Consider the following 12,932-nt stretch of genomic DNA (forward strand, 5'->3'; position numbering starts at 1 on the left):
TTGGCTACAAAAGGGGAATATGAGAGGTCCCTGTGATGGAAATATTTCGTATCTTGACCTTATAAATGTTACTATCCTTGCTGTGATACAAAACTACAGTTCCCACCTAAACTGCATAGAGTACAAGGGATCTCTCTGTTCCCTCCCTCCCTCCCTTCCTCTCTTTCTTTCTTTTCTGAGACAGAGTCTCACTCTGTTGCCCAGGCTGGAGTGTAGTGGTGCAATCTCGGCTCACTGCAGCCTCTGCCTCCCAGGTTCAAGTGATTCTCCTGACTCAGCCTCCCAAGTAGCTGGGACTACAAGCATGTGCCACCACACTCAGCTAATTTTTTGTGTTTTTAGTAGAGATGGGATTTCACTATGTTGGCCAGGCTGGTCTCAAACTCGGCCTCAAGTGATCCACCCGTCTTGGCCTCCCAAAGTGCTGGGATTACAGGTGTGAGCCACTGCACTCGGCTCCTCTGTATTATTTCTTACAACTGCATACTAGTCTGCAATTATCCCCAAATTTTAAAAGTTTAATAATAATAATTTAAAAACCAGAAATAGAAACCAAACAGAAATACACAACCACCTCTAATGGCTCCCCACTGCCAAGAACTGCTGCAATTTACTGTGTCCCAGGCCCTGCCTTGTGCCCCACTTGCATGATCTCAGCTCATTCCCTCACTAAGCCAACAGGACACAGCCCCATCTCCTCAGCCTGGCACTCAAGGTTCACAAATGACTCTTTGCTTTCCTTCTCTCTCTCCTTCCTTACTCGGCCTGTTTATCTCTGGCAGTCTGATAATGGTACCTGGTGCAGACAGAGATCTACTCCAAAAAGCTCATGTGCCTCCATGTGGAATGCTTTTAGCCTCCCTGTAAGTATATCCCTATTGCCTTAATATGCACTGCAAATTCCCCCTCCCCAAGAGGCTTTTCCTGATCCTGACCCCAGGAAATGATCTCTCCCCATTCCACACTCAAGTGCACATTGGATGTCCCTCCCTACACCTGGCAGAGTCCATCTGCCTTACTTGGGTCACCTGCCTCTATAGCTGTCTCACCAGTTAGAACTGTATTGTCCAATACAGTAGCTACAGTAGCTACTAGCCACATGTCGCTCTATACATCTAAATAATTAAAATGAAAACGATGTATAGTTCATTTCCTCAGTCCTATTAGCCACATTTCTAGTGCTTGATAGCCACTGGTAGCCGGGCACAGTGGCTCACACCTATAATCCCAGCACTCTGGGAAGCTGAGGCAGGAGGATCACTTGAGACCAGGAGTTTGAGACCAACCTGGGCAGGCAACATAGAGAAAACTCGTCACTACAAAAACCAACAAACAAATAGCCACTGGCTGGAGACTACCATGTTGGTTAATGCAGATATGGAACAGTTCCATCATCACAGGAAGTTCTATTGAACAGTGCTGCTGTAGACCATGAGCTCCCGTGTAGGACATAGTACCCAGTTTCTCTCGGTCGAGGTGTGCAGAATTGAATTGAATGGAGGAAACAGGAACATGCTTGGGAGGGATAGAGGGGACATCAGCCCAGCATCCAAATGGACAAGCACGAATTGCAGCTGAGACTCTTGATTGAGAACTCCCCCCAGGTATTCTGAGTTCACCAGAGCTCATCTGGGTTCAGACTGGGCTCAGAAAGCTGGCCACGGCAGGCAGAGGGACACTGGTGAAATTCCACCAGCCCCTCTGGCAAGGCTCCTGAGAATGCTGGGAAGAGGTCAGGTCGGTCCTCGGAGGACTCAGCACAGCCCTGGAATCTGGCCGTTTTGGCCTGGAGATGGCACAGCAACCATCTGAGGCCCCAAGAAGGAACTGGCAGCTCCTCCACCCACCCTCCCCAGTTAGCAGGAACCCTGGCCTCTCCTTGAGGTCTCTTGCTGCAAATGCCCTGCTAAAACTCAGGATGGGCTAGTCTCAGAAAGTACTGGTCTCCCCTGAGTGAAGGGGCTACCAGGAACTTCGAGGACTGCCTCTGCAAAGCTGATGCTTCGTGCAGAGTACAAAGCCCCTTGACATGCATTGCCCCCATTCGACCTGTCTACATCCCTGGGAGGTGAGCAGGGCAGGCAGGAGCCAGCATCTCCATCTTAGAGATGAGTATACTGAATCCATGTGTAGATGGAAGTTGGACCATGCTCCCTCGGCTTATTTATGACAGAGCCAAGGCTTGACCTTGACCTGGGGCTGAAAGGACTGCCCCAGGTTCCTCTAGGCCCAGTTCTCACATTAGTGTCCAGTACCCTAAATACACACAGATGTGTCTGGGCATGTGCGACAAGGTACAGGATTCCATTAGATAATCATGATCTTCCAGGAGTGTTCATCTCAGAGCAAACCCATTCTTTTTACATTAAGGAGTAAAATAGAACACGTGCATACATCTCACAGTAAGCCTTAAGATGTCAAAGAAGCTTCGGCCGGGCACAGTGGCTCACGCCTGTAATCCCAGCACTTTGGGAGGCCGAGGCGGGCGGATCACGAGGTCAGGAGATCGAGACCATCCTGGCCAACATAGTAAACCCCATCTCTACTAAAAATACAAAAATTATCTGGGCATGGTGGAGCGCACCTGTAGTCCCAGTTACTTGGGAAGCTGAGGCAGGAGAATTGCTTGAACCAGGGAGGCGGAGTTTGCAGTGAGCTGAGATCATGCCACTGTACTCCAGCCTGGTGACAGAGTGAGACTCTCTCCAAAAAAAGAGATGTCAAAGAAGCTTCATACCTGCATCTTTCTCTGACTCTGGGGACGCTGAGACTAAAAGGACTCATTCATTTTATAGAAGAGAGAACCAGTGGCTGGGGAGCCACGACTAAAAACCAGTTCTCTGACTTATTTTTCAAGTAACTTATTTAGTGATTACTGCATGCTAAACAATGTCATAAACATTTTACAAAAGCTAATTCATTTTTTCCTATCAATCTAAGGAATTTTTCCTGTCAATCTAAGGAAAACTACTATCGTTATTTTCATTTTATTTTATTTTATGTTATTTTTTGAGATGGAGTCTTGTTCTGTCGCCCAGACTGGAGTGCATAGCACGATCTTGGCTCGCTGCAACCTCTGCCTTCTGGGTTCAAGCGATGCTCCTGCCTCAGCCTCCTGAGTAGCACCACCACGCCCAGCTAATTTTTGTATTTTTAGTAGAGATGGGGTTTTACCATGTTGGCCAGGCTGGTCTTGAACTCCTGACCTCAAGTGATCCACCCACCTCAGCCTCCCAAAGTGCTGGGTTACAGGCATGAGCCACTATGCCCATCCTCATTATTTTCATTTTATAGGCAAAAAAAAATTGAAGCACAGAAGTATTAAGAAATTTTTCCCAAATCCTAGCATGGGTCAGTTGCAGCACCAGGATTTGAATACAGGCAGCGAGCTCTAGAGTCTGTGCTGGTTTCCACCTCACTTAAGTGCCTCTGAGAATGACCAGAAGGCAGAAGTAGGACTGACGAGAGGAACTACAGGCAGATGGTGTTTGGCTCAGCATGGAGGAATGCCTCTGACCACTAGAAGTGTCCACACGCTGAGGAACTGCCTGGTAAGGTAGTGAGCTGCCTGTGCCTGAAAGTGTGTAAAGGGGGAGAGACCAAGGGGTTGGTCATGCCCGGACTGGCAACAGTCTCTGGGCAGCAGAGCCAGGGACAGGATGGTTGGGAAAGAACTCTCGTATTCCTTCAGATTTGCTTGAGAAGTAAAAAACCACTTGTGAATAAATATAACCACATTATTAACAATTCATATGATATTAACACAGATTGAGTAAAAGGAAAGAGTCTCCCTCACCCGATTTATTCCCAGTCCCACCCCCTTCCGTAGAAGTAACCACCATGGGCCAGGCGCGGTGGCTTACTCCTGTAATCCCAGCAATTTGGGAGGCCAAGGTGGGCGGATCACAAGGTCAGGAGATCGAGACCATCCTGGCTAACATGGTGAAACCCTGTCTCTACTAAAAAATACAGAAAAAAAATTAGCTGGACGTGGTGGCGGGCACCTGTAGTCCCAGCTACTCGGGAGGCTGAGGTAGGAGAATGGCGTGAACCTGGGAGGCGGAGCTTGCAGTGAGCCGAGATCGTGCCACTGCACTCCAGCCTGGGCAACAGAGCAAGACTCCGTCTCAAAAAAAAAAAAAAAAAGTAACCATCATGGCCAATGAGTTGTGTTTCCATGCATGAAGTATATGACAGAAATGTACAGGGATTTGTTTTGTTTTGTGGTACTTGTTTCTTGTTTAAATGAATTCATACTACACTTACTGTTCTGCAACTTGCCTTTTTCATTTTATTTTATTTATTTATTTTTTTGGAGACGGTGTCTCACTCTGTTGCCCAGGCTAGAGTGCAGCAGCACAAAGCAGTGCAATCATAGCTCACTACAGCTTCTGACTCCTGGGCTCAAGTGATCCTCCTGCTCAGCCTCCCAAGTAGCTAGGACTACAGGCACGTGCCACCATGTCTGGCTAATTTCCTTTACTTTTTTTTACAGAGATGGGGTCTTGCTATGTTGACCAGGCTGGTCTTGAACTCCTGGTCTCTAGTGAGCTCCCTCCTTGGCCTCCCAAAGTGCTGGGATTACAGGCATGAGCTGTCATGCCTAGCCCACCTTTTTCATTTAATATTTTGCAGAGCTCTTTCAGAGTCAGTATGTAGAGAATGACCTTATTCCTTCTATTGGCTTCACGGGACGCCCTGGTGTAGATGGATATTTAGGTTACTTCCGTTTTTTCGTGTTACGAACAACGTGGCAGTGGCAGGGGAGGGAGGGGGTATTCCTCAGGCTTCCTACGGAAATCAAAACTGCTAGGTTGAAAGATAGGTGCTTGCAAATTAAAATTGAGACTGCTCTGCCAAAAGGATGTAAAAGTCGGCATGCCCTTCAGCAGTGTGTGACAGCTGTGTGTCCTCACACCTTTACCATGTCAGAGCATTACCCATCAGATGAGAAAGAAATCAGATTTGCTCTTGAACAAAATTACCAACCAACACCTTAGGTGTTACAAGGTGTATCCTGGAGCCGGTGGCTCTGAGGCTCCCTTTCTGGCCAGACGCAACAGGAACATCAAGAATCTCACTTTGGACATTTGACGGGGCCAATTCTGGCCATTCCCAGATGATATGGACAACTGGGAATACTTCAAAACACAACAGAAAGGAGGCCTGGGAATTAGGTTATCCAACTCCAGAGTCCCAGACCCTAACTGACATTAAAATTCCCTCCATCTCCCAGCTGTTTACACACCCCCAGGATGGGAACTCCTCCCCCTTTGAGATACCTGCTCCATCCTGAGGTAGCTTTGCTAGTTATGTGTCCGGAATTGGTGGGTTCTTGGTCTCACTGACTGCAAGAATGAAGCCGCGGACCCTCGAGGTGAGTGTTATAGTTCTTAAAGGCGGTGTGTCCGGAGTTTGTTCCTTCTGATGTTCAGATGTGTTAGGAGTTTCTTCCTTCTGGTGGGTTTGTGGTCTCCTTGATCAGGAGTGAAGCTGCAGGCCTTCGCGGTGAGTGTTACAGCTCTTAAGGCGGAGCCTCTGGAGTTGTTTGTTCCTCCCGGTGGGTTCGTGGTCTCGATGGCTTCAGGAGTGAAGCTGCAGACCTTCGCGGTGAGTGTTACAACTCATAAAGGCAGTGTGGACCCAAAGAGTGAGCAGTGGCAAGATTTATGGCAAACAGAGAAAGAACAAAGTTTCCACAGTGCGGAAGTGGACCTGAACGGGTTGCCAGTGCGGGATCCGGCAGCCTGCTTTTATTCTCTTATCTGGCCCCACCCATATCCTGCTGATTGGTCCATTTTACAGAGAGCCGACTGGTCCATTTTGCAGAGAGCTCCTTGGTCTGTTTTGACAGGGTGCTGACTGGTGCGTTTACAATCCCTGAGCTAGACACAAAAGTTCTCCACCTCCCCACTAGATTAGCTAGATACAGAGTGTGGACACAAAAGTTCTCCATGTCCCCACCAGAGTAGCTAGATACAGGTGTCAATTGGTGCATTTGCAAACCCTGAGCTAGACACAGGGTGCTGATTGGTGTGTTTACAAACCTTGAGCTAGATACAGAGTGCTGATTGGTGGATTTGCCATCCCTTAGCCAGACATAAAGATTCTCCAAGTCCCCACCAGACTCAGGAGCCCAGCTGGCTTCACCCAGTGGATCCTGCACCGGGGCCGCAGGTGGAGCTGCCTGCCAGTCCCGCGCCGTGCGCCCGCACTCCTCAGCCCTTGGGTGGTTGATGGGACTGGGCGCCGTGGGGCAGGGGGCGGCGCTTGTCGGGGAGGTTCGGGCCGCGCAGGAGCCCACGGCGTGGGGGAAGCTCAGGCATGGCGGGCTGCAGGTCCCGAGCCCTGCCCCGTGGGGAGGCAGCTAAGGCCCGGCGAGAAGTTGAGGACAGCAGCTGCTGGCCCAGGTGCTAAGCCCCTCACTGCCCGGAGCCGGCGGGGTCGGCCGGCCGCTCCGAGTGCGGGGCCCGCCCAGAGCACGCCCACCCGGAACACGCGCTGGCCCGCAAGCGCCGCGCGCAGCCCGGGTTCCCGCCGGCGCCTCTCCCTCCACACCTCCCCGCAAGCTGAGGGAGCCGGCTCTGGCCTTGCCCAGCCCAGAAGGGGGCTCCCACAGTGCAGCGGCGGGCTGAAGGGCTCCACAAGCGCGGCCAGAGTGGGCGCCAAGGCCGAGGAGGCGCCGAGAGCGAGGGAGGGCTGTGAGGGCTGCCAGCATGCTGTCACCTCTCAGTTACAGAGGTCTTTCTGGTCAACTCCTGTGACACAAAATAATATAGATAATTCTTACTATGATGACTTAATATCTGCAAAATTCTTTGATCCTCCCCCCTCCAAAAAGTGGTGTCTGATTTCTCTCCCCTTGAGTGTGGGTTGTGCTTTGTGACTCACTTTTAATAAACAGAATATGGTGGAAATGACTTTGTGTAACTTCCGAGGCTGGGTCATAAAAGGCATCTGAGGCTTTCTTTTTTCTCTGACTTGGCTCACTCACTCTGGGAGAAGTTAGCTGCCATATTGTGAGGACACTCCAACAGCCCTAGGCCGGGTGCACACGGTAAGGTGCTGAGGTCTCCTGCCCACGCTATGAGGGAGCCATGGTGGAAGCAGTTTCTCCACCTCAGATCATGCACTCTGGGCAAAGTCAGCCAGCCACACTGCTCCTGGATTCCTGGCCCTCAGAAATGGTGAGTTAATACATGTTTATTGTTTTATGCCAGGATTCTGAGGCTGTTTAAGTTGCTATATTTGGGGATAATTTGTTACACAGCTACAAAAAACTGATACAATCACCACGTTGAGTAAAAAAAGCCAGACACAAATCATCCAATCTGGGAAAACAAGACAGCACAATCCATCTAACTTCTCTTCAAAATATTAAGCACATCATTGTCAAATATTGGAATAAAAAGTGGGGAATCTGGCCACTACCCCAGACATTATACATATTCTCATTTGTGGGACTCACCCCAGGCCTTGTCTGGCCTGGGGAGCAGGGTCCCTGGTGCCCTGGGGGTCCTGGGGAAGAGCAGCTCTGTGGGGAGTTTGGAGAGTTTGGTGAGAGCAGCACAGAAGCCGTGTGTGGACATGGCCTGCTTGGCCTGGGCCGGGCCTGCAGGCTCCCTCGGGGCCCACAGGGTCTCTCCCATCCATCCATCAGTGCAGCCAGGATACTGTAGCTCCAACCGAGCTCTGCCACAAACCTGGCCTGTGGCCTTAGGCTAGTCCCATCCCTTCTCTCATCCTCAGTTTCCCCGCTTGTGAAAGGAAGACTGGGCTAGATGTTGTCTCAGTGCCTTCTGGCTCTGGGGTCTGCTCTGCCCTTTCCCAATTCACCATGGTCTTGGCGCAACTGCAGGTGGCAACAGAACATTGCTTGGAGATAGAGAGACTATTTGAGTCAACAAACAGTTTCAAAGTCCTGGTTCCCAAACTGTGTCCTGAGCCAGCTCCGTGTCACCCTGGGCAGAACTCCCCAAGTCCCTTTCCCTGGCCGTATAAGGAGAAAGAAGGACAGAGACTTGCTGCCACAGGTTATAAGCACAGGACTGAGGAAAAAGCTCCCGTCTCCAAGGACCTCGGTGACTAACCAGGAATGAGGAATCAAGGAATAAATCAAATGCCACTCGCCACCTCCTCTGTGTCACACTGCCCTGCCTCCCCCCCAGCCTGGGGCTGGGGCACCTGAAGGGGAGGCACAGGTGGCCTCCTCCTGAGCCTGAGTCAGCAGAGCCCCCTCCCTGAGACCTGCCTTCAGCCCTTCCCCTGCCGGACCCAACTCCAGTTAGGCAGGAGCGCCTCCCCACAGCCCCCTGGTCCTGGAGGCCATAGCTCCCTGGCTGATCTCCTGGGCCCTGATACCCTCTCCTTGCCCCCAGTCCCCTCCCATCCAGCCAGAACCATCTTCCCAGAGCACAGCACAGCCCACTTTCCCTAAACCTGCCCATTCAAAGCTCTCCGATTCCTAATCCCCTTTCTGGCTTTCCTCTGGGGGTACCGTGAGCCTGTGTGGATGGGCTCCATGGCTTTCCCCACTCCTCTCTGCACCTGGGATGCCATGGCCTCCATGTCACCTGAGATACTTTTCACCCTGTGGGTGGGAAGTCAGGGTCTACCCAGCATCTACGGGTTTATCTCAAAATCTGCCTCCTCCAAGCAACCCTCCCTGATTGCTATTCCTGACTAAGACTGCTCCCTCTGATGGACTTCACAGCCCACTGTCTGGCTGCTGGAGCACCTGGTATGATGGTCATTTCTGCAACCATCTTTCCTCCCATCCAGTGAGGAAACTTCTGGAGGGCGGACCTGGAGCCTCAGTCCTGCACACAGCCCAGCACAGTCCTGGCAAGCAGCCAGCATTCATCAAAATGTCAAGATGAACCAAAAAAGAGGCTCACTGGATGGCGGGTGGTGCTGACCAGTGCTCAGGCCCCAGGCCAGAGGACAGATGAGAAAAGCCAGGCTGACATCACATGAAACCACAGCTGCTTCAAGAACCCAGACAGGCATAGCATTATACATGGACTCTGGAGTCACACAGACCTGGGTTTGAATCTTGCCCCTCTTGCTTCTTGTGTGGCCTTGGGCAGGTTGCATAGCCTGCCTGGCACTCAGTTTCCTCATCTGTGATACAGGGATGGGTTGTAATGCCACTTACAGAGTCTTTGTGAACATTAAATTAGATAATAGACACAAAGTACGCAGTATGGTTTTGGCACATGATACCTGCTCAGGAAATTAACTCTTAGAATAGCATGTGAATCCCCTAGTTCACCTTCCCCGTGATTCTAAAAGTTAACAACTTCAGAGTTTACATCTGTTATCTCCTTAGAAGCAGAGATTCTTATAATCCTCATTTTACAAGCCAGGAAACTGAGGCTCAGGGAAGTAAATGTTTTTGAACCAGGGTATTCAGCTAAGGTAAGGGCAATGGTTAGCATGGGCTCCATCTTGGACTCTAGGGGGATAGTGTGTGGAGGGAAGGGGCAACTCCCTGGCAGCTGCCACCACAGTGACCTGCTCCCAGTCCTCTTTTGCTGACATTCTGCCCTGGGAGTTAAGTTTCAGCTGACTCTGGGTAGACCCTGACTTCCTGCCAGGCCAGGCTGGGATTCACATGAGTAGCCAATCCCAGGGCCTGGCCCAGGGCCACTGCCAAGCCTGCTGCATGCCTTTGTTCCATCTGCTCTGCCCCTCTTGCCTCCAGTGGAGCACAGTCAGCAATGGCTAAGGGAGGGCGCAGAAGGGGTAGGGGTGGGGAGGGCCTGAGAATGAGCGAGGCAGCAGCAAGACCACCGGCATGCGAGAGATGCAAGGAGTCCAATGCAGGAAATGCACGTGACACGGCTGCTGCCAGCTCATGTGACTGCTTTATATAAATTAGAAAAAAGTGCCCTCTCTGGGTGAACAAAGCCCCATACTGAGGCACACAGCTTGGAGAGTGGATTCCGGGTTGAATTTTGCTCTCTGCTACCTCATTGTGCTGTGAACAATATGCACGACCATCCAGGGCAAACTTACTTACCAGGCACTCCTGAAGGGCCAGGTCCTGAGCTGGGCACTGAGATAAGGAGATGCCTCAGACATAGCACCAGCTTCTGGGAAGCTCAAGGGAAGCCAAGGTGCTAGGGGAGCCCAGAGGAAGAGGTATCTAACTCTCTTTGGGCAGAGGTTTGGAGGAGCTATGGCAGACTAGTGGGAGAAGACCGTAGTAACCTGGCTCTCAAAGAAAAAAAAAAGCCCCGATGCATGGTGTGCCAATTTGCCAATTTCCATAGTGTAAATACTCCCACCTACCATGAGCAATTCAAGGCACCAATGTGCCATTGCTGGTCTCAGGAAGAGATATCCACAATCAGATCTTGCAAGCTGGTTCAAGCTGTCTCTAGAACACCACTAAGATAAAGTGAAACTTCAACTAAACCCAGAAGGCAGAGAAGAGGGTAGAGGCAGGGGAGGACATTCCATGAGGAGGGAAAGGCATGGAGGCATGAGAGTGGGGAGCAAGTTGTAATGGTTTTGAAAGGGTTATGGCTGGGAAGGGACAAAGTCTTCTGGAGGTTGGTAATGTTTTCATTTCTTGACCTGGACAGGGGTTACATGCCTGTTATGATTCCTTAAGCTGTGCATTTAAGTTTTATGCACTTTTCTGTATGTTTGCCATGTTTTACAATAAAAAAGTTAAAAACTTGTGATAGTCTCACTCAGGTATAACCACTGTTTAGAATTTTGTAGTATTTCATTCCAATCTTTTTCCCATGCATACATTTATACAACCATTCAGCAAAAATTTTCATGTAGTGGAAAAAAAAAACTGAGTCCCCATTCATAAAAAAGAAAGCATTTTGACATCAAAAGCAACATGCTGCAGTGGAATAAGTGTGAGTTTTAGAGTCAAAGAGACCTGGATTCAAATCCTGCTTCCTAAATGCTGACCCTATGGCCCTGAAAAAGGGGCTTATCTTTGGCCTGTCTGGACTATTTTCTGAAAACTGAGACTGATGATACCCACATTCTGTAGGGTTGTTGTGGAGATCAAAGATGATGGATGTAAGATGTGTAGCTCAGAGCCTGGTCCACAGTACACTCTCAACACATGTAACTTATAAGATGTTGTTATTAGCATCCTCTTAGAAAGTCAGAGCTGAAAGAGTTGCCCCGCAGATAAAATGATTGACCCACAGAAGTTACAGAGAAACAGTAACTCCATAAGAATAAAGACAAACTAGAATTTGCCTGGAGAGTAATGTGAATGGTGAGGAAATTCAAAAGCCGCATTGAATGGGGGTGAATGAAGAAAACTGGGAATTTTAACCTGGAGAAGGAGAGCTTAGTGGTCCATGAGATCTGTGCAACAGATGTCCTGAGTGAAGCAGAGAACAGAGCTAAGCCCAACAAACAGGACTTACAGGGAGCTGACTTCTACCGGATATAAGGAAGAATGTTCTCATTGCCTAAGAATGGAAGTGATGATGTTGATAAGGAGTGTGTCCCCCATCATGAGAGGGACTCAAGCAGAACTGGAAGAGCACATAGTGGAAGCGATGAAGAAGGAAGGTGAGCGTGGTAGAGGGTGTGAACTTTAGGGACCTTGGAGGTCCCTCAAGCTGGGCTCTGAGCTTCTATCATCAGCATTCTCAGCTCCATCCAGCAGCATGGGAAACACTGCAGGCCAGCGAGCTGCATGTAGTAACAGACCTGAGGAGACCCTTGCCCATCTCACCTGGTTGTCAATTTTCAGTTCCACCAGAGAAGTGTTGTATGGGAGGGCTTCTACCAGGCGCAGAATCCCAGCTCCAGAAATGAAGTTGGATTCCACATTCAGTGTCTTCAACACCTTGTTCTCCTTGAGCATCTCAGCAAGGGCCTTGAAGCACAAGAGAAAGCAAGGATACCCATGAGTCACCCCGAGCAAGGCTGGAGGCCCCTCTGGGTAGATCCTAAGACACCTAGGGGAACAGGAGGATGATCTCCACCACGTCCTTCACCAAGCACAACTCTGACTGTGTCTCTCCTCTCCTGCAACCCGCCATGGCTCCTGATCCCCCACAGGAGAATTCTATGCTGCTTAGCCTACATGCAAAGCTTCTATAACCTGGGTCTACTCCCCTGTCCAGAATCAACTCTCACTGCTCCTCTTCAGTGGGGCTACTCGCAGCTCCCCATGCCTGCTCGGTGCTTTCCCACTTTGTCTCTGCCCTTTCTTTCCCTCCCACCTGGAATTCCCTTCCCTTTCTGCTTCCCTGTCCAAGCTCTACCCATCTTTCGAGGGCATTCTCAATGTCCCTTTCTCCAAGAACTCTTGCTGACATTCCCCAGCTAGCTGTAGCCTCCCCTCTCAAATCCTCATAGAATGGAGCCATACTTCCCTCATTGTGGACCTTGGATTCCTCTGTTCAGAGTTGTTTTCATACTGGTGTTGTCTCTGCTATTAGACTATATACTCCTGGTGGGCTGAAAATGCATCCTATCTATCCCATGTTGGCCACAGTACCCAGCATATAATAGGCCCTCAGGCATTGTTCACTGAGTGACCAGTGGAGCCTCAACCTCCTGTACATACTCCCCACTTGTCTCTTTATTGCCCTGTGGAAATTCCATGGAGACATGGTTTTCTTCATCTGAGCACTACAGAGCAGAAGAGGGAAGCCTGGGAAACCACCCACTGGGCAAGTGACCAGGGCAAACTGGAGAAGAGGAGCTTAGGTGGCCCCTAGCACGTTTCAGAGGAACTCAGCCAGAGGGTGTAGATGACAATCAGAGCCTCTGAAGGAAATGAGATAATTAGCAGTTGGTGGAAACGATGCGTCATGGAGGGAAAAAGACACCAGCAGCTGATAGGACATACTGATCAGTGGGCCCTGCTGCCTAAAATGATGCTCCGAGCCAGGAATACCTACCCCGTCGCCCCTGCCTTGCTGAGACCTGCTGAG

At 50.2% G+C, this 12,932-nt stretch overlaps 1 protein-coding gene across 1 annotated transcript in view; it reads right to left on the minus strand.

Moving 5' to 3' along the window:
* The window catches only part of TMOD1 (tropomodulin 1), a 100,087-nt gene that overhangs the window by 20,978 nt on the left and 66,177 nt on the right, over window positions 1–12,932 (minus strand). Inside the window, exon 8 of the mRNA XM_003312195.5 lies at window positions 11,723–11,866. Within this exon, the coding sequence (XP_003312243.2) occupies window positions 11,723–11,866 (144 nt within the window). The remainder of the gene's footprint in view (window positions 1–11,722; window positions 11,867–12,932) is intronic.

This window comes from Pan troglodytes, chromosome 11 (genome assembly GCF_028858775.2).
Source record: "Pan troglodytes isolate AG18354 chromosome 11, NHGRI_mPanTro3-v2.0_pri, whole genome shotgun sequence".
Lineage (NCBI taxonomy): Eukaryota > Metazoa > Chordata > Mammalia > Primates > Hominidae > Pan > Pan troglodytes.